The sequence below is a fragment of the Pimephales promelas genome, chromosome 14, assembly GCF_988280905.1.
Source record: "Pimephales promelas chromosome 14, fPimPro1.hap1.1, whole genome shotgun sequence".
In the NCBI taxonomy this organism is placed as follows: domain Eukaryota; kingdom Metazoa; phylum Chordata; class Actinopteri; order Cypriniformes; family Leuciscidae; genus Pimephales; species Pimephales promelas.
In genome coordinates this window covers 23966079-23993606 of record NC_142782.1, presented here as the reverse complement: position 1 = coordinate 23993606, position 27528 = coordinate 23966079, and the positions used below count along the sequence as shown (strand labels likewise).

Here is a 27528-nt window from a genome sequence, read left to right as displayed (position 1 = left end):
AAAACCAAACAGACTTATTTGGATCAAATTAGAATTGAATTAATTTAATTCAAAACTGAGTTCAATTGGCGAACTGAACTGAGTCAAATAAAGTAAAAATCAAGTTTATCAAGTCTAAATAAAATCAAATGGAACTGGATTAAACTTAAACGGAATCAATAAAACTGATCTGAATTCAGTTTAATAATATCAAACTAACTTGATTTAAACAGAACTGAACTGGGTTATTGGGTGATCTTTAACATAAAATCTGCATCCTGAGGAAAAACCAGTTGATAAGCACTGCTCTCATCCTTCCAATTTAACCAATGTTTCTCCACCATCTAGAAGGTGGCTTCAGTGACATTTATGAGCACAGAATGGCTGAATGTCTGTGCACTAATGTAGAAGTCATATGAGAGAATGTTTGCACCTATGTTTGTGTGTGTTTGACAGCAGGTTTGTGTGTGATCTGAGAGACCCTAGGAGGTTCAGACTCACAGAGAGACAGCAGGGCATCTCCTCCCTCCAGCATGCAGAGGCATAATTGAGACAGAATGGCAGGTAGCACAGAAACACAGCTAGAAGGAGAGGCTGGATTCAGAGAGAATTTTAGATCAGCTCTGCACTTCAACAGCTGGACACCCTGCAGATACACTGCATCCATGAGTCACTTTCATATATGGTGCGCTCAGTCTCTAGATTTGCAAATATACAAAAGCAAGCAGTTTGACGGGACAACAACAAAACTGCATCACTCACGTAATAAACAAAATTGCTTGGTTTAGTTTTGTCATTCGTGATTATATAAACATAATTGTTTAGACATCATTGTGGTTCTCAAAGTGTGTGCCGAACCACAGAAAAAGACGCTCTGCTTTTATAAAGCGGCACTGACTACTAAATTTCTCTGAATCGTTCTTCTTCAGATGGTTGACTTGCCTTTAAAGGTTGAAATGGGGGTTGAAAACCACACACAAAAAACAAAACAAATGATGCCAGGATAAGAAAAATCTGCCAAAAACAACAGTAAAAAAATGGCCAACATTAAAGAACATTTCCGCAATTAAGACTACTTCTTAAATCCGTTTCAAGAATCTGTTCAATTATTTATGGGTGAGTCCCAACTATTTTCTTTAATTTGCATGTTGAAGATTCTCCTCAAACAGAAGCAGCCTGTTCACCTTTTAGAGTCAGGAAAGACAGGAAAATAAGATCTGAAATGGTCATGATGGAGATTGTTTGCTTACAACAGCATTGCAAGAAATATTCCTAATTCAATTTTCTTTCAAGTGGAAACAAACCTAAATGTGGAAAGATAAGGCGAACTGACAGATTAAATATTGAAAGCATTTGAAAAGGGCAAATGCACACACATGCAAATAGTTTCTCATCACTAGCGTCAGAAAACATAAAGTGCTGTTTATCAACTATTTATTACTAAGCTCTTGCTGTTGTCTCTAGCTCGGTTTGACTCCTTTGAGACTATGAGTTGAATATGTTATCTAGTGTCAATTTTCACTACATGCGCTTTCCCAGAAATAGGGCCAGTTCAGTCAAGCCTTCAAATACCTGCTGTGCTGCTGGGGTAATCACATCAATGAAACATCCATCTACTGTACCGAACTAAAAAACTCATGGAGAACTGCCTAGGAGAAATCTGAGAATGATCTCATCTTTTAAAAAAACACATTCATACTGCCTGATCAAAGTCAACAAATCAGCAATGTGACGCATTTAGGTATGACAGGTTATTCAATGAGAAAAAAAAAGAGAGACTTAATTAGATATGAGAAAAGAGTCACAATTTAATTTCACCCAAAACGCCTCTGGTACAGAGCAGTGAGCAGTGTTTTTGACCAGAACATGGAGACTGAAGGTTTGGCCATGGTGTCACTTTTTCTTAACTATCAGTTACTCATAAATCTGAATACATATACTTGTTTACGAAATGTTTATGAATTTTATGAAATGTCTATGAAACGTATGGCATTGAATTGAGGAAGTAATTTGATTTTGATCTGGATAAACTTTAATACAGCAGAATTGAGCTGCTAACAGTGTGGACCGTGAACTATTGACTGAATGTGAAGCTCAGGGTTGCACTTACACTGCAGAGGGTCTTTCAGCGTTGGGTGCAGGAGGGCTCTGGGGGTTCCATTGAAAAGACTCAACCTGAGAAAAACATGGTGGTTAAAAGTGAAAATAATAAATATTTCAGTCAAAATACTTGGAAATGCATAAATGTTCATTATGTTATGGATCGCCTTTGTTAATGCAACCAAACTTTGACTCCGCAACCTGTGGTGTCTTCCGACGAAAAAAAAAAAAAATCTAATGTTTTATCGAACACATTTTTTATTGATATCGATCACGCGATACACATCATTATCGTCCAGCCCTAATGTGAAATGGGGGGGAATGTGTTTGGTGGCATGAATTTAAATAAGACAAAAAGAAGACCCTTCCAACTCATTTCAGAAGTCCAACACACTCCGGTGTTGTACGGAAGTTTCATTTTTCAGTATGACACTGAGAATATGAAACTACAGACATTTCTTCAGCTGAATAGTGGGACAATTATTATAAAATGCTGCATAGTTAATGAGAAAGGAATCAAAAAGAGTGTCATTTTTCTGATTCTTGGAACTGCTCTGAGATGTTGACCATTACCTGCCCTCTCCCTGAGAGATCCTGGAGTCTGCACGACCTGTGAAGAGCTGGAGGAGTCCAAACCCTGACCCCACTGCATCCTGGGAACCGTCAACCCTGGTACACACCAACTCCACCACTGCCACCACAGTGTTCAAACACAGGGAAGTATGGAAGTAAACCACCTAGAAAGAAAAAAACAGACAAGATTTTATGTTGTTTGCTCATGCAAATTAGTTTTGTGACATAAGGTAAAGTAAGGTCAACCTCAACACTGGGCCAAGGCAGCAGGGGCGCTTGGTATGCCATGAGAGTAGCGCGGTAGGTAACAAGTATTTGTTCTTAAATATTACAAATTTAGATAAATGCATTATGCATTTATGGCATTATATATGGCATTATGCATAGTAGAACTTTATGTAGGCCTACACATTTAGGAACAGATATTGGGTTCTGCCCAGTCAAGCAACATAAAAGTAACAAAGCTACTTTCCATATGGGATAACTAGTAAAGTAATGGATTACTTTTTTTAAGTAACAAGTAACGTGTTACACTACTTTTTAAATGTAACATCAGCAACACAGTTGGTGTATAACGTTTTTTCAGTTCGGTTTGAATATTGTTACACCCCTAGCGTGTCCTGTAAAACAAAGTGCAACCACAATATTAAACATAAAAAATGTTTTAAATATTGATAATACGTAATAAGAAATGTTACTTGAGCAGCAAATCAGCATAATAGAATGATTTCTGAAGGATCATGTGACTCTGAGACTGGAGTACTGAAAATTCAGATTTGCCATCACAGGAATAAACTGCATTTCAAAATACAAAACAGCTATTTTAAATTGTAATAATATTTTACAATATTATTGTTTTTACTGTGTTTTTGATCCAATGAATGCAGACTTGGTGAGCAGAAGAGACTTCTTTTAAAAATATAAAAGATTGTGTGTGTGCGTGTGTGTTGGTAATGTAATATTGCACAAACCACAATTTGAGGTATTATTCTGATCCCTAGTACAAACACTGAGGGATGAGTTATAACCAATCAAGGTGTATTCCTAAATTCGTAAGGATATGGAGTCAACAAACCCCTAAACCCCTAACCTTACATACAAGCAATAATAACAGTGCTACAAACTTTAGCAAACACCACTAACAAAACAGTAAACAAAGGAATCTGAGCTGAGAGGGTAAGAAAGCAGAGAGAGAAACACAGGTTAGGGAACATGAAAAATTGAGGAGAAAAGTGCGAAATTTGTTTAGGAGGATATTAAACCTGTAACAAAACTTTATGAGTGGAAAGTGAAACCCAGGGGTTTGCTGAGAAAAGAACCTAAAGAGGAGGTCTAGACATAATGATTTGTATAAAAAGAGCAGACAGAGTCTTGGTCTGGCATCCTGTGGTTCTTGGAAGAATCTCACTAGGGATGTATGAGAAAACGCAGGCCATCACCTACTATTTCCACCAGCCTCAAACTGTCTTCTGCAGAAAATAAAAATATATCTCTCACACACTCACAAATTCACTTACAGACTGCAAGTTCAATGTTTAGCCCAAGGAAATATTCAATTCCCAGAATAACATTCTTTTCTCACTTTAGCTTTGAAGCCAAACGAGAGATGGGGCGCCCATTAAAGTCTAGCAACCACTCAACCAGTTTAACAATTACAAGAAACACCTACTTACACCACACTAATCAATAGCAGGAGCAGCTCTGATTATGCAGAAGGGGCTTTTGGGGGGGAAATGAAACAATCTACACAAACATCAAAGCAACGAATTCAGAGAAATCGGCAGAATAGCAGAGCGCAATCAATACTAGCACCCTGCACACGCAGCACAGCGAGTCATATTTACTTAGGTCATTTGTATGCATAATCCAAACAAGATCTCACATTTGAAAACCAATAAGATGACCCTGTCCTTGTTCATGTAACTGCAAATACAAGACAGGCTGCAATATGTTCACAGCATAATCATTAGAGATACTTGCAATATTCAGAATGGAGCCTATAGTTTTTCTGCATGGCAAACTCGTGTTCCTGAAATATCAAGCCAACAAAGATTTGAATGCATCCATTTACAAATGATTTAATAGCATGCAGAAGTGCTCTGGCTGATTTTTTGGACTACGTGGGTCGATGGTGCTTGAATCTTAAAATCAGACCACAAGAGCTCCTGCTAACTTTGGGTTGTGTGGGTTGAAAGGGTTTAAACTTGCGGTTAGTTGAAATGCAGAGCAGAGGTTGTGCCATTGATTGAATTCACACTACTTACAGGCAGTAAAGTAGCAAAGAATAGTATAGGTTCACACTGATCAGAATTCCAACGAATACAGTGACATATGATACAACCATAAAAGAAGTGCTTGCTTACAGAGTGGGTTGATTAGAGATCCAAGCATTGATCATTTTATAATTTTGTCCTTTCATTGGATAAGGACCTCCCAAAGGACGTCTCATCGGCATGTAAAGTTACCAATCACAGTTTGTTTTGTTTAGCGTAATGTTTCGGGGCGTGAAAATGTAAAGTCGATGTCCCTATCCAGCATTTACGTAGTTGATTGATCCTGATGTGCTTATTGTCACAGTTGTCATGGCTTTCTTCTTCCATGATGGGGTTTGGCGACCCACAACGGTCTGTGGGTGTGAGACTAATCGCCTAGTAATAAATGTATAATTTAAACCTTTCCATTTTTGCAACTGCAGGTCAACCACTGTTTTTCAGCATGAAAAGAGGGTCATGTAAAATTTAAACCAAAGCTAACTTTTCAAAAACTTCTCCTTTCATCACTTTATCTGTCATCTGCTCATGACCTGTGTGCCATGCTCTTACTCTGAACTTCAAATGAACCGCAGTGAGCAGAATAAACATTTATATATGAATTTGTACTCCAAGTGTTTTCTCTCTAGTGGAAATAATGATTTGCATTGTATGGTTGAGATGATTCCCTCAGCTTACCAGTGGGGCTGGTTATGTCAGAGCTCTGAATACATTCCAATTTAAAAGGCAGGGTCTTTCTAGTGCAATAGATTCAGATAAGAGAATAGCATCAATGATACATCATAATGTCTTTTAAATCCATTTTTATGCAATGAACACCATCATGAGAGACTAAATAGCTTTAGAATATTCTCGGTACACTGCAGTGGACAGTTGATTAAGTTTTGAAGAATGAATAAACGGCCAATATTTAAATTCTATAGTATTTTCATTAAATAAAATAAAAAAATGAACCTATAACTATAAAAAAATTCTACAAGTGAACATGAGTATCATAACATTATAATGTACAGTATAAAAATAAAATTCATACATTCATTTTGAGACCTAATACATTACATTCAACTGCATTATTAAATTATACATATTTTGATTAGGCTACCTTAAGACTATGATCATGCGCAAAAAAACTACCCAATATCTAAAAATTCCGGCCAAGAAATCTCATGTGATCATATTCAAATGGTGAGTCACAGGCTTGAATTTTTGAACACATCCAATTTTCTGAACCCCTGACTCTCATTAGCATCTAATAATCTGTAAACTGTGAATCCATTCGATTGTGAGGCGAGAACATTAGCTAACAGACAGGGCAGGATGGCATTTCAAAAACACAAACACTCATGACACAATCAAGACTCCTAATTCTTTGCCAACTCCATAAACCCTCATAAAATAAATGGTCAGAAAATCATGAGGAGATGCTTTGATTATCAACAAACAGATCTCCCCTCTCCCGCTCTTCACAAGCCAATCAGAATACGGCCTCTTGATCCAGGCTGCCAGAAATAGTATGCACTCGTTCAGACGCCTCCAAAAATGCAGTCAACAAATCATTAGTCAAGATGAGAGTTGTGAAATATCCCTGTAAAATTCACAAGGGCACCAAGTCCTAGTAAAGTAGCATTATACTGTGATTCAGTGCAGGCCGGGGGCAGGTTTGAGATTGCCAAGCATAGCGAGAGAAATTAATGCGAAGCGGTTTTGTTGTTATGGGCTCATTAACTAAAAACGGCCCTTCTTAAAGTCCCTGTAAAGTCAAAATTAAGTATGTGTTCTGAGTTTGTCACACCACAGAAAAAATGATATGATAAAAAAGCCGGCAAGTACATAAAATAAGCTATCAAAAGCTTGAAAAATAAACATTATTCTCTGCTCTCAAACACTGGGGGCGTGTCTGACTTGAAACCACGGCCACTCGCGGGGAAGCTGCCGATGGTGATATCGACTGATACTGCTTTCAGGACGGGGAGATGAAGCCCGAGGCGGGAGATCGTCGGTTCGGCCCCATTCACCAGTAACAGCGAATTATCAGTGAATCCCAGTTGTCTTCGACGAAATTTTATAAAAATATCCTGTGTAAAATGCTCACTACAGAGGCGGGTGTTGGTGATCCTCACCTCTCCATAAAGGTTGGCTCTACACAAAATAAATCCACCTCTTCTTGATGTGATTGTTTTTAGGAAATTTAAATAAAGACACCAATCTGTTTTGAAACCCTACACATTTCCGTGTCGAAGGGATAGCTAGCAAACTGTAGGCTGTAGTAACTAATAGTACCGACAGTAACTCGCGATTGAGCGCCAAAATTTAGCCCCACCCAAAAAATAGCAATGGTGAAAAACTGTTTAATGGTCTAACTCCACAATTCAGAACTTCACAGTTCACAGTCTTTGTTTTAGCAATACATTTCTAACATTTACAATGCATTTAGAATTTTTGTTTAAGAATTGTTTTACAGGGACTTTAAGTACCGAGTTCAAGACTGTGAAAATGTTGCATTGAAACTGTGGAAGTTGTCTAGCATATACTGTAAGTGAGTGAAAGAGAGAATATAAAATGTATAAGCAAGCAGCAGAAAGCAGATAACAAATAGACTCTAGAGACTCTAACTAACCTTGTGAAAGTGAATCAGAGCGCAGGGCCTGCAGCTGCAGTCCAGCAGATGAAACCCAAGAAGGCCAGACTCTTTATGTCTTTAAAACATGGTATATCACTGCTAACTCGGTATACCAGGTACAAGGGCTGCCAAGGTTAATATGCAACTCCTGAGAATAATTAATTATATACTGTGTGTGTGTGTGTGTGTGTGTGTGTGTGACCCTGGACCACAAAACCAGTCACATGGGTAATTTTTTTTTACATTGAGATCACCTGAATGCCGAATAAATAAGCTTTTCATTGATGTATGGTTTGTTAGGAGAATCTTTGAAAAACTGGTTATGGTGATGTGCAATGTATATTATGAGAAAATGAAATACTTTGACCTGTAATGCATGTAAACCTGTTGTATGAGACCTTCAAAAAATTAGTCAACTTTAAAATAGCTCAATAGCCTATGTCAATTTTTTACTGTATTTCTGATCAAACAACATGTCTCCGGGTTCCAGACTGACATTAAAAGTGACCACTTTTCCTGGCGACGTGACAAGTAAATTATGACAACTACAAAATTGCTCCACAATGCTACAGTATTCTGTTGCGTAAATGGCAAATACTCCAAATGCGAGATAAAACAGCACTAGCCAACTGAACCGTACAGTGCAGACCAATTATCTGCTGGCCCAACGGACAGCACTGTGCAAACCGGTTTCAACTATAGAAACCAGGCCAATTTACAAAGCTGCACAAAACAGAGGGAAAGCACAGCATGAGTAGTGCGACCCATTTAAATTATATTTATAAACCCATAGGGAACCACAAATGGCGGAAAGCTTAAACAAGTCGAAATCAAACAGCCTTGACATTCTACACAGCAATGAAGAGGAAAGCAAGTATACTTCAATAAATGCAAGACTTATGAAAAAAAAAAACAATACCTGTTAGTCACAAATTTGTAAATATTACACAGCGGTTTAGGTCAATTGATTGGCTGATTTTGTAGGTATTGGAGATCAAAGCCAAAACACAGTGCTATATTGAATTAAGTTGACAAAATGTCTGAGCAATGCTACATTTAAAGGGTTTGTGAACTAACCCTTTAACGAATCCCCTGTGTGATTTGTTAGAGATGCTGGAATCTCAAACAGTACAACCGCAAGTGATTAAGGTTGAATATTGCTGCATGCTGTTGCAAATGAATTTTGTTGCAAATCATATGTGGTATTGAAAGCAATAGGATTCAAGGTTCCCGTTCCACACGAAATGTAAGAAAACCTTGCTTGTTAGTGGTAGCTATCGATGGACACAACAGCACTAGCTGACTTGGCTTTTGATGTCTGTGAAAGAGATTTTATGTGCTTTAAGATTGAAGTTGAGCATTTTTACTCACTTGTTCTCACTTTTTTAAAAGCTCAACTCAAGACATACTTTTTGAAACAGCATTTGCTTGATGTTTATTTTTATTAATTGAATGAATTTAAAATGTAATGCAGCTGTGTACTGAGAAGGTCTCAGTGATGATTCTGTGAAACTTATTATTAGTTGTCTTTTTATTATTATTATTATTTTCTTTTTGTATTATGTGATGTGTATGGCTGGTGCTGTATGTGAGCATGTGAAACGCAAGCAACAACAAAGGGGATAATAAAGTATTCAATTCAATTCAATTTACTTATTCATTGTGGTATCTACTGCTTATTTTATGAGCAGCGATTTAAGAAACTCTATAGACTATATTTTAAAGGCACTCTATAGAATAAAGATGATGATTATTATTATATCTGCATTTCAATGTTAATTTCAGGGCAGCAACTTTTCAAAAAATTGGATTTTTAACACTATTACTCAAGAAGGACGCATTAAATTGAACAAAAGTAACAGTAATATTTACATTTATAATGTTACAAAAGAGTTGTAAACAAAACGTTACTCTTGAGCACCAAATCAGTAGATTGTGATTTCTGAAGGATCATGTGACTCAGTTTTGCCATTACAGAAATACGTTAATAAGTTTTAAATATTAAAATAGAAACCGTTATTGTAAATTGTGATATTTCACAATATAAACTTATACTGTTTTACTGTATTTTGAAAAAAGAGCAAAGGGATAACACCCCGGCCCCCTTTAAGTATATATTTAATAGACTAATAAAAAAACTTAGCTTGAAAAAAAATAGCTTGACTGCAGCATGTATTTACAGTAAACTATGTAGCTTGCCAGGCTACAGTTACAAAGCATCTTCTCAACACTACAATTCATATGTTGACTGGATTTCTGTTAATAACAATGTGGATCATCTTTCAAATGGCACCAGTGGAGCATTATTTGGCCATGTTTGGTCATAACAACAAATCAGCCGCCTTCTTTGTGCTCTGTGTTGGACATTTAAGCAAAGAATAAGAAGTCTCAGAAGCCAGCCATCAATACACAATGCCTCAATAGACCACGAGAGTCCCAAACAGACAGAAGGTGTCGCAAATCAATACAAACAACTCAATTAAGTTGAGCAGGATGTGCAAAAGGGAGGAACAAGGAGCAGTTTATTCCGTTTAAGGGACATCTGTACCACACAGGTAAACTTCACTGACCTCGCAGATCAATACCGTAGTCCTGGCGGGATAAACTGGGTTAACTTCCTCTGATCACCCACCACTTCCCTCACTCACAGTCACACGTGTGGAAATTACACAGTGCGGTGCCTATAGAGCCAGCAGAGAGATGACCTAGCCATGTTACAGTTGGCTAATATGATAATATGCGTTACAGAATTGATTTATTTAAAAAAAAAAGTCAAGCATAATGAGTGGAGAATGGTTCCTTTTGAAGCATTAAAGGCTTATTAGGTTGATGCACAGAGACATTTAAGATGTAAAGAGGAGCTGAGAATACATCAGAACATGGATTCTGAAATATGCTGATCCTTAAAACTATCAAATGAAACAAACAATCCAAACTAACCGAATCAATAAAATGAATCTGACTTTGAACCCGTCGTCGCCCACTCTAGTCTCTCATTATTCTAAAATGCAACACCATACTGAAAATAAAATAAATCAGTATGCTGCAAACATATGAAAGTTTTGAATGTTTTTTTGTATGGTGGTGAGCGTGAGTATGCGTGTCTGCATGTAGAGTGATTTGAGTCTGTTAGGTTTGTGAGCTGCTATGTTTGACTGCTGCAGGACTCCATTTACTTTGGCTGTGTTGTTTCTGCAGCTCTGCCCCTCAGGCATGATGCCCAGGCCATGGTTTGTTTATTTAGGTGGGAATTGGAGGAGCTCTGCTCACAGCACCCAAATTAAAAACCCCTGGCCCCGACATGCCGGGGAGGACAACGATCAGATTCTTCCCGTTGTGTCGAACACACAGACAAGTCACGCAAACTCAACAACAAACAAGTTTAATGAGTATTTTAATGAGCATAGACACGATAAGTAAATGCAAATACTAAAGTTTGCATCATCCTCCTTGAGACATTTAACCCTTATGCTGCATTAGGGACATTTTTGGTCTTTTGCAGTTTAATTTCTTTGACCATTTTGGCTGGTTTTAATGCAAATGGTATGAAATTTGGCAAAATTGTGACTTTTTGGATACATGTAAAAAATGTGATCCCATTTTGAAAAATATGTATAACACACACTGTGTAGATCAAATAGTAACACTCAGTACCATAAAGACCAAAAATGGCCCATTGAAACCCATTAAAACGTTGTTTAAATCTGAGGCTGTCAGTAATACATGAAACATGATTTTTGCACAAACATCCTTTCATTTTGAAGCAAAAGCATTATATTTGCATTATATAGTGTATTCCACCAGATGACGTCACTACATATTTATTCCCTATGGGTGGAAATGCACCTTATTTTAGGCAATAGGCAATGTTTATTAGGTGGCCATTTTTGGTATCTAACGCGCTAAGTGGGATTTTTTGCAAAGTGGGACTGTGATAATCCAATTCTAAAGTTTTCTCTTTGCATTTAGTTTATTGAAAATAATTGAATTTTTGTGTTTTTTCCTCTTATACAAATCGATGGTTTCGCAAACAAAACTGGTAATTAAAGGGTTAAAATCCTGAAATTGAATACATTTTTGGTAGTTATGATGAGGACTGATGCTGGTTAAAAGATTTAACTTGGTAAAAGTGGAAAATAATAATAATATATAATATTTTAGGCAATGTTTAATATGTGGCCATTTTTGGTCCTTAATGCACTCAACGGTGTTAAAAATCTAATGCAGCACAAGGGTTAACTTAGAAGTTTAGAATTGCAAGCCCAGTTTACACCTAATATTAATTAGCAATGTTCTTGGGTGAGCCAGTTAGAAGTGGTTGATGAGACAGATTCATGTATTATTATTGTATATGGCAGAGATGTTCAAACCAGAGCCAATGTGAACCTGTGATGACCCTTGTGAAGGCGTATTAGCAATGCGTTGGTGTGCAGATATTTATATGTTTTCAAATATGTTATTGCCATGAATAAACAAAGGCTTTTTTTTTTAGAGACTCGAGTGACTTGATTTTTGCAAATTAAAATATCCCTCATCCAAAGAGCACAGAGATAAGGACTTTATACCGCAGTAGTAGGGGAATGTATAATCCTGTATCTGAGGCAAAATTACTAAATATGCAGCACGAGTTATACTCCAAACAATTGGCCAAAGAAACAGCTGATAAAATCTTCCTTTGAATCTATATGTGATTGATCACAACTTGACAGACGCTCAAATTAACCGATCGCATTTTACTGATTCAAAAGACGCGTGCACACGCACTGAGAGGGAGCGTGGTGTGTCAGTGTTCACCGGCTATGGTAAAAAAAAAAAAAAAAAATGGTACAGTTACAAGGTGTGTATAATTTAAACTACTTAGACAACACTAACAGTAGCTGCTGTTCAGTTTTCATACAGCTACTCTCCTTCTAGTCACTTCTGAACCTGAACTTCTCTTGATTAAAGCTCCAGGTGACGAGCAAAACAAGCCCCTTAAAAAGACATGGCAAAAATGTACCGGGAAGGAACACATTTAAACATAACTAGTATTACTAATATCCTAAAAAATTAAAAAGGAAGTAACTAATTTATTTTGAATAGAATAGTTCAATATAACATATTCAGATATTATAAACTGATTGATGAAGTAAAGCAATAACATGAGTTTGAAAAATTATTAATAATATCAATAAGTTAAGGGAAGTTCATATAAAAACTCAAAACTCAAAACACAAAACTATTCCTTGATATTTCAGCCTATTGCTACTTCAGCATCCTTTTTGGTTACAGTGAAGTACATCCACACTCCTGACATGATTACTGGTAAAAATACATCATCAGAGAAGCGCCTTTTAAACCTCACGGTTTCGGTCAATGGTTTCGGCCCTCCAAAACATTTTTGACTGAAGCCAGAACTTATTTTTTATTTTTTTTCCAACCAAATATTTTTAATTGCATCCCCAATCCCCATTTCAGCAGTATTCACTTGTTATTGGTTTATTCACAAATGATGCCATCACAAATGATGCCATAACAAATGTGTAATGTTCTTGCTGCAAACCATGGTCCATCCAGAAATTAAAAGAAAGCACTTTCTTCCTTTACTATACTTTTCAGAACTTCTGATCCAAAGACAGAGAAATTTATAAAAATCATTACTTGCACCAGTAGCCTCTAAAGCAACATATAGCCTGCATTTTCTAAGCAATAATCTGTGGGCCATTATTTATTTAAAAATAGCCCCAGTCTGCATTTCCACCAAAAAAAATCATGATGAAGCCCAACTTTAATGACTTAGAAAATTTGCTGACAACCCGCACTCGCCACAGGATTGAAGAAAGGCTGCAGCAATGCTTCTGAAAACGTACGTGCTTGCATACACACACACACCAGCTCCTTCCTCTGTGAAGAGAAGGGAATACATCTCTGTCAGCTCGATAAATACACAAAATATCTCAAAACATTGGCATAAGTGCCGCTGGAGTTGCAACTATTTCCATATTTTCAGGAATAACACAAGCTAGATTAAACCAGTCTCTCTAAAAGCCTACTGGGGGAGAACAGCAAGGATGTAATGTCCACAGTTGTGTGTGGATAGATCTGCTGTTTGCACTTGCTCACTGAGGCAAGACTTTCTTGGCTCAGAGCGCTCCTCAAGCAATTAGACCTGATAAAGTTGTTTCTTTGTAGCATTTCAAAGCAAAAAAATCACGGTAGGGGCCGCTAACAATCCAGCTGTCCCTTGTTTGTGTTCAAAAGCTTGAAACTAGATCGACTCGTTCCTCACCTTCAAACAAACTATATACACATACAGTTAACAAAAAAGAGATTTTACAGACCAGCTGCTCTCAAGGAACAAGTTTTAGCATTGTCAAAAAAAAACTAAACCTGAAAAAAAATCTCTCCTAGAGATATTCATGCTTTTACAACACTTAAAGCAAATCCGAATCTGGCCAACTAAGAAATGTATGCTCTCATATGTCCAGAGCCGATATATATATTTGATTTTTTTTAAATATCGGCATTAGCCAAAGACTTTTTCTCTTTTGATGATGAGAATTGAGAATTGGGACTTTTATTTTGATGCCACTGAGAATGCCAGCACCTTTCACACACAGCACTCCAATTCTCCATCTTCATTATAGTTTACTGTCTCTGTTTAACAGTCCTCTCTAATACATTATTAGACAGAACTGTTAAACAAATTGGCCAAGGACCACCCTGCTGTTTAAGATATTGGCATTGTCCATCAAAAAAAAAAAAATCTATATTGGTCAACCACTATTAGAAATGCTACATCAACAGTAAAATTTGATTTTTCCCACCATAATCAACAATGTCATCAGTAAAGTCACTTGCTTTACTGTTTTTGGGTGTTAAACATTCTCGTTTCGCATTAACTGTACATTCTTCTTAGTCTGTCTTCATAGAGAGATGGAAACAATAGTGAAGAAGACTATTTTAAAGCTGCAGTCCATAGCTTTTTTTTGGGTTAAAAATTATCGATCTTAAAACAGGGCTTTAAGTGTAAAATACCGAACTTGTCCTTTAAGCATAACATGCATCAACTGCAAGTGGTCAACATGACATCATGACTTTCGAGTCAGGTGGTGTGTTATCGCTACGCATTTTGAGCTATCCGCGTGCATCCGCGTGTATGCGTATATGTCTACGCCATTAACGTCCGCGTCATTCCGCATGTCTGTACACGCAGTCAGATCTCCAGTTATAAATGCCATTAAACCCAGTGACGGTTAAGTTTAGGGATGGGGTTGAGGTAAGTCTTATCTTTTTTTTACCTAGGATGGTAAGGGAACAGTCATAAATGCCATTAACCCCAGTGACGGTTAGGTTTAGGGACAGGGTTGAGGTAAGTCATATATTTATATAACGTTAAGTCAACGGCGTTCATAAACACGCTGAAAGGCGATTATGCGTCTTGATAGCACGGCAAAAATGGAAATACGAATTGGCGTGTCATACGCACGCTACTTCATGAGATCAGTCTGTAGTGGTTCACAGTGGTCATTTTTTACCCTACGGCCCCCTAATGTCCACAACAATATTCGGCCTCATGACTTTTCCAGGGTTTTTTTTTTTTTTGGTACTCACTGGAAAGGGATTTGTGAAAAACTCAATTTTTATCCCATAAATTGTTAAAATTAAGCATTAATTAAAAAAAACTATTCAGGATGCAATAAATCAATCAAAAGTGACAGTAAAGATTTGTAATTGTTTTGGTTCAGTTAATGATGGTTTTTTGTGGCATTTTAAATCATTAAATCATCTTGAGGCTCCCTTGGAAATTTTCTGAAGGCTCCTTGTTAGGAACCTCTGTGCATTTTCTCCTGCTTTTAATATAATGAATGAAAGGGAATACAGAATGGAACTATCAAACTCTAAAACACAAAAATAGCACAATGTAATTATCATAAAAGTGGTTTAAATATCCAAAATATTGAGTAAATAATATTGACCAAATTTTCATTCTAGGTTAATAACTAATCCTTACTATATCTCAATCATTATTGTGCTAAACACAAGCATAACAGTTGAAATACTACTGGCTGATGAAAAGAAAACTTTCTATATTCACCTAATGACATCTAAGTATAAAACAATTGTTCCGTCTTCACACTCATTCACCTGAGTGAATATACATCAACCAACACCCTGTATGTTCCTGTGAAAATACTGTAACACGCACACGATTTAAGTGTTGTCGGCTGCTAAAATGAGTCATCATACAGTATACGACTCCAAGCTCATGCAGAAGTCAGTCATATAGATCCGTTCTTATACTTCTAAAAAAATCCCTGCATGTGCTATCATCTGGAAGAAAAAAAAATACTATATAAGAGCAGTTCTTAAACTCAAAAGAAGAAACAACGCACTAACAAAGACATTGGCTGCTCTTGTGTCTTTGAGAGCCTGAGTAGACAGCGCATGCAGGTGAGAATAAAGAAGAAGAGTGGAGAGACGATAAAATGAGAAGGAATGGAGAGGAGTACAGCAGATGAAGCCATGAGGAGTGCTGATTGCAGAATTATTTTCACACCACACGCTGCAGAGACAAAACCATTCTTTTCGCCCTCTGTTCATCACATTCATTCTCTTCAAAGACATCTTTTTCGTTCGTCAACTCTCATTTGATGGGTACCTTCGCACCTTCCCCTCTGTTTATCTGCACAAATTCACTCTTTCAACAAGAACTGAGAATGGCGATAACAATGCCAAGGTCAAGGGTTTGATTTCCAATGCTTAAAAGTACACATTCAGTCCATTCAAGAACAGCTAAATAACTATGTTTTTACACTCAACAACAGATAACACAAAAGAATGGAACAGAATGCAGGCGTCTTGTGAAGCTTTTAAAAAAGTTTTACTTTTTTGACCTTTACACAACATCTTAAAGACTGAGCGTTCACAGCATGCAGGACTAAAAACACAGCGAGATGCATCACAACAGTCAAAGGTGTCTGCCTAATGCATGTCATCTTACAAAACACTGATGAAAGGGGTGACAAAATGCAACAGTTGAAGGCGTCTGTCTAGTGCATTTGTTTACAAATTTACTTTTTCTAAAACCATTAATTAGTTATCAGTCCTGTTGAATAATGTTCGTATAAAAATATACTAATAATTGTTAACTAAAACTAATAGTATTAAGAATCAGGGTTTTTTTTTAGAGAAATAAATATGAAATAAGTTAAAATAAAAAACAAATATCAGGTAAAAAAAAAAAATATTAAACTTAACTTAAAAAAAGGAAAACAAGAAATATTGCCCAAGCATCTAACTGAAATAAAATTAGTTAAAAGGTCAAGAAATACTAAAACCAATTTAAATAAATTAATTACAAAAGTACATAAAAATTATAATTAAAACTGAAAATATAAAATAAAAGTTAATTCAATATTAATAATATTAATATAATTAATAAATAATACTAAAATAACAGTGTCTGTCAAATGTATGCATTTTCAGATAATAATAATAGCAGCATCATTCCCAATAAGTTAGCCTCCAAAGGAGCTTATCACTGTAACAGTGTAACACACAGTCAGGGTGAAAAAAGGTTCTGCCTGAACGGAGTAACAGTATGGGTATTATTTTGCCTGTGGGGAAAACTGTATTGGTCAGCGAGTGGTGCTTAAGCGATTGTAGTATTCTGCACTGGGCAGGCAATTACTTGATATTAAACCGACAGTAGTTTTGCCTGTAAAGCGGGAACCTCTAGGTCATAAAACCTTATAAATGTAGATGGGGAGGCCAAGCCTTCCACCATACAGATAACTTGCAAGGTAATCCCACTAGACCACGCCCACGACAAGGCTTCACGAAGCGCCCCCATTGGACCATCACCGAAGGTGCTGCAGTCATGCTGCAGTTGCCGCAGGACAGCCAATAGGCACACTAAGCCGCTTTGCCTAAGTCTGCACTCTGCATGCTGCCGCAAGGCGGTTTACATTAATTCAAAATTAAGGATAATTTTTGGCTTCGATACCTCATGAAAAAAAGGTGTTCCCATAGCGTAAGATATTACGCAGTTTGAGAGAGCCTCTCGTAAGAGAACCGACACCCTCCTCTTATCAAGAGCTGCCCTGTTCTTCTGAAGGGTGTGAGTGCCTTTAAGGACTGGCTGCTCTCAGGGATGTTTGCTTCTCCATGAGCTGAAATATTGATAATTTCCTGGACAGCTGGTGAGCCACATATATAATTGAAATGAATCTCTAGGCTTGTGTCAGATCGGGTGGAAGAGTTAAAAGGGGCATTGAAACATCCACAAGGCTCTTAGAGGCTGAGAATATGAATCACTCTGAAAGAGGGAGATCCGTAGACCTTATGGTCCAGCCTATTGAACGCTGTGAAAGTTGAATAAGAGATGAAGCACCTGGCACGGCGCTGGCAGCATGTTTACCGAGAGGCTCTTGTGGATGAAAAACGGACCAACCCAGAGGAATGAATGGACATCCCCAAACGCTACATCACAGAGCATTTAAAAACACTTTTCTCCCTCAACTAATTACAGAATTTAATGAACTCTTGGCTATCCATAAAGGATTTCTAATTTAGAGTACAGACTGTGGGCATAGCAAACTAAATAAGCACTAATAAGAGCTAAAAATTCTCTACAGAGTGCAGTCGCATGTCATAAAATGTCGTGCTAATTGGGTGGACAGATATGTCAACGGCTTCCAAGATCAATTAGGTGTGAATCAAGCTTTTAATCTTTGTGCGACCTAGACTAGAAGCACCTACTCAGAAAGCTAACAAAAGCTGAGAATAATTATTGATATATGATATTGCGTTTATACAACAGTTCAAAAGGCACACATGAGTAAATTAATAGGAAACAACAGATTATGTTTATGTGTTAAAACACTGTGGTATCAAAAGTTCACAGATATTCTTATCTGTTACAGTGTTCACTTGTACAATTAATTTCATTTGTACATTTAAATTTTATTTATATTACAATATTTGAGTATTTTGATATCTTTATAATTCTATAATTTATAACTCTATGCCAAGCTTTGGTAATATTATATACATACAGTCATGCCAATAAAAACACTTTAAAAACACTTTGCGCAGAACTACTTCCTTCCCCAATCCCCATCCTCCGTTACTAATTCTAAAACGTCACTATAGAACTAGCAGTGAAGGAACATTGAGTGGCTTCATTGAAGATTATTGTATTATGTAGAGACAGCAATATGGTATTATTATATGAGAGAGAATTGAATTTGAAAACACATTTTATTACAATTAAAAAACAAATCAAAAATTATTTCATTACATCATTCTACATTAAGAAAAAAAAATAACTAAAACATATACACAAAAAGTCTTTAAACTGCTATTCATACATTACACCATAAAATACTACTTTTAGTGTAGCCAAATAGCAAAAAAATAGTGTCCCTTCATGAACAGAACATAATACCTCTCTAGTAGACAATTTCATTTCAAACAATGACAAATCACTCATAGATTTAAAAAAAAAATCTGTAATTATTCTTGACTAGATTAGGAAAAAACCATCAACACATCTTGTCCAGAAATGTTTTCGATCTTATTTTGTTCGATATTAACATCAAACAAATTCCAGACTATCTTTAGGTGATCCATCAAAACGAGAGACTTATCAAAACCTAAATCTCCCAAGCTCTTCAAAATCTCACAAGCAACAACCTTCCAATTTGAACCGGATGATCCATATAAAAGTCTGCAATTCTACTTTGCGCATTTATAAGATCCTGTCCTCCATCTTTAGATAAAAAAGTACACTTTGGGAACCCCAGTTTGTTGAGGTTTGGTGCACCCTGTAACCAATGTCCAACCAAAATCGCTTCACTTTTGGCCCAATTTACCTTATAGCTGAAGATATTTCTTTGAAATCATTTACAATATTTACCACTGTATCAATGTCCTTTTGGTCACTAATTAAGACCACTACACCTTCAGCATAAGCTGTGAAACAGTTTTACCAGAAAAAGGTCAATTTAAACCTTTTATATTTTCTCTAATCTTACATAAAAGTGGTTCTATTGCAATAGAGCACAATATACCTGACAAAGGACAACCTTGTCTTACACCTCTTTCCACTTTAAAAGGAGCACATAAGCCGTCGTTAACCTTAAAGGAACACTCCGACTTTTTGGGACTTTAGCCTATTCACCATATCCCCCAGAGTTAGATAAGTCCATACATACCTTTTTCATCTCCGTGCGTGCTATAAGTCTGTTTGACGCACCCACCGCTAGCCTAGCTTAGCACAAAGACTGGGTGTGAATGGTTGCACTTTCATAGTAATCCAAATGAGTGACAAAATAACGCAATTGTTTTCCTATTTACATGTTGTGATTTGTATAGTCACAGAGTGTGCAAATATCAAGGCCATATGAGACACAGACATCTTTTAACCGTATAAAACCTGGGAACTATTCTCTGAAGGCGAAGCACTGCTACTTTGGCGGAGTGATAACCGCATCACCGGAGACACGCCGTGGTGAGGAGTGGAGAGTTTGCTCAGTGTTTGGGTAACAGAGTCAGCAATTTATAGTAAAAGCGTAGTTTACAGTCATGGGTTTTCGCTCTATTGTAAATAGCTGCGACAGTAAACAGGGGAGGTAATACCATGTTTCACAGAATTCCAACTAAAAACGCTGACTGGATGAAGAAATGGCTAACTTACTCTGGATATTTATCCAAACACACCTATAGATTATCACCGCGTTGAACTTGCACCCTGCGCGCGGCGCGCCTAGTAGCCTAAATTTGAAATAACCATGGAAATAACTTGAGCGTGCAAAAGGGTACGATAGGCTATGAGTTCATTGTGCAAAAACAATTTGTGCTATTACTTTCCCCTTCTATCCTATAGTAATGCAATTATACTGTATATTATTTACTGTTGAATACATTTGGTTCAGCTAATAAATTGCATTTAAAATATATTGATTCCTGTAATAATAATTATTTATTCATATGATATTTATAAATCTGGGTGCGTTTTTGGTTGGAAATCAATGAAACATGGTACCTGGTCTCCCCTGTTTATTGTCACAGCTCATACAATAAAGCAAACACCCATAATAAACTATGCTTTTCTATCTAACGTTAGTAATTGCTAACTCTTTACTGCAACACTGAGCGAACTCTCTGCTCCTCGTCACGGTGCGTCTCAGGTGATGGTTATCACTCTGCCCAAGTAGCAGTGCTTCGCCTTCAGAAAATATAGTATTTATACGGTTAAAAGATGTCTGTGTCTCATATGGCCTTGATATTTGCACACTCTGTGACTATACAAACCACAACATGTAAATAGGAAAACGTTTGCGTTATTTTGTCACTCATTTGGATTAGTATGAAAGCTGCAACCAGTCACATCCAGTCTTTGTGCTAAGCTAGGCTAGCGGTGGGTGCGTCAAACAGACTTATAGCACGCACGGAGATGAAAAAGGTATGTATGGACTTATCTAACTCTGGGGGGTAAGGTGAATAGGCTAAAGTCCCAAAAAGTCGGAGTGTTCCTTTAAGAATACTTTCAATATCATTATATAAAACCTTAATATTTCCCACAAAATCTTTTGTAAAGCCAAAAGCCTCTAAAAGTTTTTAAAAGATATTTGAAACTTTCTCATGATTATGACTTAGTTTCTCATTATATTGAGAAAGTTTCTCATAATAATGAGAAAATTTCTCCAAATAATGATCATCTCATAATAATAGAAACTTTCTCGTAATATTAACTTAAGATCTCATGGATGGTACATCCATTTGATCCATGCTTTGAAAACGCTTTTGTCTCCAATAAATCATATAACTTTGTTTTTTTTTTATGAGGGTATTTCAGAGAAAAAAAATCAGTGTCCATTAGATTCTTACTGCTCTTGCAATTGTACAATTTCCATCTCTAAAACAGAAAAAAAAAAAAAAACCTTACCATTGTGTATTCTCAAAGATATTCAGTCAACTCAATTCCTTAATATGTGCGAAGGAGGGAGAGAAAGCAAGACATTTTGAAGACGGTGAGAGTGCGCGTGCGTCTCAGTTAAACAAGCGCAGCAGTCAGTCATCCACTCACCGGTCAAATACGCCTTAAGGCTGACCAAATGTCCTACTCTACCACATCCAAACCATTTCATTTTATCAGTTGCATAAATCAAGTAATCAAAACCATCCATTCGAAGATTAAATGACACTTCCATTTCAGTATTTTCCTTTCAGAACCATATGCATATCTCCTAAAGGAAACAAGAACTTCACGAGTGGATTAACATTTCCAAGTGTAATCTTTGTAATTGGTGAAACCAATTTCCCATAACGAGATAGCATGTTTACTAAGAACTCATCCTTTACGAAAGGTGGCACATTTGACAAAGTCACTCTTTTAGACGGCAAAGAAAGCAGAAGCACTAAAAGCATTATTTATCACTAAACCACACTCCACTAATTCATTGGCTTTTTCCAGAGCTCATAAACAGGATTATTCTTTTAAGACGCCGACAACACAATCATAACCTACCACTTCTGCCGCTAAACAAACCTCTTCTATAGTCGACGCCGATTCCTGAAACGCCGCCCACCATATTCCGAACCCCGGAAAACGGTGCGTTGCACAACAACCTTTACTTAAAACTAGACTATACTAACTAGTTTTTAGTAAAGAAAAGAGATATAAAAGTTTAAAAACACACAGAGAGAGAAGAGAGAAAGAGAGAGAGTGTGAAACATCATGCTCAAGTAAGTCATCGTTGCGATGGAGGCTCTGGCTGAATAACTAGCTCTTCCAGTGTTTCCTCATCGGACTCACGCTTGCATTGTTATGGTCAAATTTAAAAAATGGTCATTGTTTATTAGGAAGTCCATTAGGCACTGTAGGAAGCCTGAAAAGCAGAGCTAACCGACATTGTTATGGCAATGGGCGTTTGTTTTCGACGCGTTGTACACGGTAGGCACGATAGGCTGTCAGGCCAATCAGAACAGACAGAGTAAATCGCAGAAAGGAGAGATTGATTCATTTGACGAGTCGTTTGAGAATCATTGAAAATATGATGGTGCAAATGTATATTATGAGGAAATTAAAAATTAGGAAAATGTTTTAGGAGATCCACAACAACATTAGGAAACTTTAAAATAGCATAATGGGGGCCTTTTAATACCAAAAATACGTTCTCTTTTACATTTTAAAAGAGAAAATACTCAGCAATGGTGTTGACTTGTAAATTTGCACATGGTTTGTCTTAAACGATATTAAAAACACCAATAGACATATAAACAACATTAAAAATTGATTTTCCCCACAGGGGGACTTTAAAACTACATTTCGTGACACAACAACAGTAGTAGTAGCATGACAGTAGCATGACAGTCGCCGCAAGCGGACTGATACAAGGGGTGAAACAGTTCCAGTGCTGACACTGGGGGAATATTGCACGGCTGGAAAAGGCTCTCCGCCAATCAGATTCAAGAACCAGAAAGAACAGTTATTTAAATCAATATATGGATAAAGTAAAATGTCCTCAATTGTTATGTAAAAACAAAAAAAACAAACAAACAATAAAAATGCAAATCTTAAAAGGTCATAAAAAACCAGGCCTCATTTTTTTATGCATTTCTTATTCTTTCCTTTTGGTTTGGGGTATAAAAAAAGAAGAAGAAGAATAAATAAACATTACAATTGTATCCACAAAGTAATAAGCATGATCTTTTTTTTCCACAATACCCAGTAATGAGAATTAGATTAATTAAATAATTCACTGCATTTCAATAATGAGAATTAGGATGAGAAAATGCATACAATATGTAATTTCTCGGGGGTTTTTTCCTTTTAATCTGGGGGTGAAATATGACCTGAACATATCTGCTATGGCTCTATAGATAGCACGGCTCCCTATTGACACTGCCGTTTTGTACTTTTCCCATCATACAGCAAGTAAGGAGAGACAGGTTAACATCACACAGGGGGAGTAAATGGAAAAAGTGTCTTCTGAACCAAAGCCCAACCACACTTCCACTCTACTGTGAGACAGCACTGCTCTCTACAGGACAAGAAGCTTTATGGCAGCCATAATGAAAAAAAAAAACACGTTTCTCAGACACAAATTGTGATTTACAACGCTGAAAAGGCTGAACTTTTAAAAACATTAGGCTGGTGTGACACTTCAACGTCCTTAGAAGAGAAACATGATTAGCTGTACAACAAAATTGGGACATTAGGGCTCCTTTTAGAACCAAGTATCATCTCATACTATATGGCTGATAGTGGTTCCCAATTGAAAATTCATGATAAATTAAGCTTAATCCAACAAATAGCTTCCTTTTCACTTAAATCAACACAGGCATTCGAATGTTCGCTCCTCAAACTCAAGGTCATTGATCAAATTAGATCTATCGATTCGTACGTCTCCACACAAACATGGGTTTTGTCATAACACCCCTCCATTAAAGTCGGGCCAGAGGGAGAGCCACGCTTTAATTCTATCTTCATTCCTCTATAATCACTCCCCCCGTTCAGAGTCTTTCTCTGCGGCGTATATTAAAACAGATCCATCATGTCTGACAGACCTTATGTGATCTCGCAGTCCTCTTCTGTGCTGCTGCTGCTGCTCCTGGGGTTTCCAGAAGAGCAGTCGTTTTATTCGGCTTCAACACTGACAACAGTGGAAATTAACACATCACAATTGCATAAACAAGAACCTCTCGCTCTGTGTTAGACAGCAGAAAATGAATTAGCCAGACTAATTAGTGAATGACATTGGGGTACAAGCAAGATCAAAAATGAACTCTCACCAAGCATTTGGCTTTGGGAAGTAAATAATTAGGTATCTTTATGAGGATCTACAACATAATAAATGCCTCAAGATAAATTATAACAATAACACTTATGCAAGTGAAGCACGTGATTCAAAACAAAGACAGGTAATTGCACAGGGAGATGTTACCACCTGCTGGGCATTGCTGCCTGTCGCACCTCCTCCAGTGCCCATGGGTCAGCTGCAGGGTCATCAGCCAGAAACCACCGTTCACCAACGTTTCGTTCCTTTAATTCTGGAACGTCTCCTGGTGGCGGAGCAGTGACAGGGACGTCTCCCTGTCACCCCCTGCAGCTGATAGCTGTCCTCCCTGCTGCTGTTATCTGGGGTTAGCTGTTCTTCCCCCAACACCTATCTTTCCTCCTCAGCCAGAGCCAAAAGCTACCTTTCTCTGCCTCCTCTGCCAGATCCTTTGTTGCCCTCCTTAGCCTCCTTCCGGTCACTCCTGCTTCCCTCAAGAGGTGTATAGTTGACACCCCAAGGAAACCTCGGCATCCGACCTCCACTGGGTGGACGGTCGTCTTCCAGCCAGCCTCCCGGCACTCGGCAGCGAGCTCTGAGTACTTGGCCTTCTTCCGTTCGAAGGCGGCCTCGATACCCTCCTCCAGTGGTACAGTGAGCTCGATGAGGTGCGCTGATCTCGCCTTGGATGACCACACCACTATGTCTGGCCGGAGAGATGTGGTGGTTATCTCCGTGGGGAACCGGAGCTGCTTGTCCAGGTCGACCCTCATGTCCCACTCCTGGTTGGGAGAGAAGGGCCTTGCTGTTTCTCTTGATCTAATGCTTCTCCTTACCCCTCCTTCCGACACAAAGATGGTGGGGTCCTCTGCTGATGGTGGTTGTTTGCTACACTGTCGACACTCCTCAAGTACTTCGGCTAGCTTTCTCAGGACCTGATCGTGGCGCCATCTGTAGCGTCCCTGTGAGAGAGCGACCTTGCAGCCTGCCAAGATGTGCTGGAGACTTGCGTTGGGAGCATTGCAGAGTACACAGGATTCTTCATTCCCAAACCACTGATGGAGGTTTCGAGGGCAGGGAAGTGTGTCGTAGGTTGACCGAATAAGGAAACTAAGTCTTGCCTGTGGGATCTTCCACACCTCTGACCAACTGATGTTCCGGTTCATGATTCCCTCCCAGGTTGTCCAGCTTCCTTGTCGACCCTGCGCCACGACCTTGATTTTGTAGCGATCTTCCTCCATCCTCGTCACCTCTGCTACCACCATCTCCTTCCTTTGCTTGCGATTGGCCTTGGACCAAAAGCGTGGCGTCTCTCCCCATCCTAGGCCTGCTCTTCCTACCTGAACTCTGCCCATGATCTCCCGGTGTTGCAGCCGACTGACAGCTTGCTCGACCTCAGTTTGGGCATTCCACTTGCGGCCAGTGGGAACCTTGGCATTTGCGTTCTTTACTGACTCGTCTGTGGACTCCCTCAGCTCGAGAACCAACCTGGTCTTTTCTTGCATGTAGCCCAACTGTATGGACTGCAGTGGCAGCTGCAGCATGTTTTTCCCAAATAGACCGGTTTCAGATAAGCACCGTGGCAACCCCAACCACTTTCGGATGAATGAGTTGGCTTTTCCGTCCATCTTGCTTATAGTTGATGAGGGAATCTCACTCATTTTCAGGGGCCACATCACCCTCCTGTAGAGTATAAACTGGTAACACCAGACCTTAAACTTCCCAGGGAGTTGGCTTTGGTCGATCCTTGCCAGTCCGTCAGAGAGCTGCTTCATGACGGTTTTCCCCATCTGTTTGTCAGATAGGTCTGCAGTATACTGCCTCCCCAGGCTTTTGATTGGTTGCTCTGATAGGAGTGGGATATTTTCCCCTCCAATGGCGAAGATGATATTGTCATTTCTGACTCCTCTCCTGAGGGACAAGCTCCGAGACTTGGAGGGCTTGACCTTCATCCTTGCCCATGACATCAATTCGTCCATCCTCTTCAGCAGTCTTGATGTACATGCTGCTGTCTGAAGGAGGCTAGTGACATCATCCATGTAACTCCTCAGTGGGGGAAGCCTCTTGCCAGTTGGGAGTTTGATCCCCCCAACCATTTGCCTTGCCCCGATGAGGATTATCTCAAAGGCTGCTACGAACAGTATTGGGGAAATAGTACACCCCATCGCAATTCCTACTTCGAGCCGCTGCCATCCGGTGGTGAATTCCTGGAGGGAAAAACACATCTGCAAGTTGCTAAAGTACTGAGCGACAAGGCTCTTGACGCAGGTGGGCATGTGGAAAAACTCCATAGCATAGTTGATCAGCTGATGTGGAACTGATCCGTACGCGTTGGCAAGATCAAGCCAGATGACATGCAGGTCAGTCTTCTCCCGCTTGGCCTTCTGGATCTGGTCCCAGATCATAGTGGAGTGCTCTACACATCCTGGGAAACCTGGAACTCCTGCCTTCTGGCAGTTGGTGTCAACATAGCCATTCTCGAGCAGATAGTTGGTCATCCTCCTGGCTAGCACTGAGAAGAAGATCTTTCCTTCTACGTTCAGTAGTGCGATGTTCCGGAATTGGCTAATGTCTTTGGAGTTTGTTTCCTTAGGTATGAAGACTGCTACCGCTCTTTGCCACTCAGATGGGATGATTTGCTTTTTCCAGGCAGTTCTCATCAGATGCCATAGCAGCTCTAGTACCTTGGGGCAGTTCTTATACAGCTTGTAGGGGACCCCGTTGGGACCAGGTGCGGAAGAGGACCTTGCCTTCTCCACAACTTGCCTGACTTCGTTGAGCTTGGGGGGCATGATGTTGAACTCAGCCGTTGGCTTTGCCGGTTGGGGCACGTATCCTGGAGTTCCTAAGGGGACGCTCCTTTGTGGATCACTGTAATGCTCTTTGACATGCTGCTCCAGTTTCTCCCTGGTGGTTTCTAGCCTGCCACTCTTCTTTTCCTCCAGTAGTTGTCTGGCATGCCTGAAGGGATCCTTGAAGAAATTGGCTCGCTCTTTCTGCTTCCGCTGGCTGCGCTTGCGGATGCGTTCGGCTCTGCGAAGCCCGGCTAGCCTTTTCCGGACCTCCTCCCACAGGACTTTTAGACCCTCTCTCTCTGCGTGGGTTGCCTTCCTCCAATTCTTGCGGAGTTGCCGACGCCTTTGCACAAGTTGGAGAATTTCCCTTTCCCTCCTTCCCTTCTCTCTCCTGGCGGTCCTTTGTTTGGGGACAATTTCGCCAA

The 27528-nt window shown here is 38.7% G+C and overlaps 1 protein-coding gene across 2 annotated transcripts in view; it reads right to left on the bottom strand.

Moving 5' to 3' along the window:
* Positions 1-27528, bottom strand: part of nphp4 (nephronophthisis 4) — a 226587-nt gene that overhangs the window by 193435 nt on the left and 5624 nt on the right. The window contains exons 3-4 of one of the 2 annotated variants that reach the window (XM_039658098.2): positions 2653-2816; positions 2090-2154 (exon numbers count right to left, since the gene is read on the bottom strand). In XM_039658098.2, the coding sequence (XP_039514032.2) occupies positions 2090-2154; positions 2653-2816 (229 nt within the window). Of the gene's footprint in view, positions 1-480; positions 597-2089; positions 2155-2652; positions 2817-27528 lie in introns of those variants that run through there. The other variant, XM_039658100.2, reaches the window with a different exon arrangement.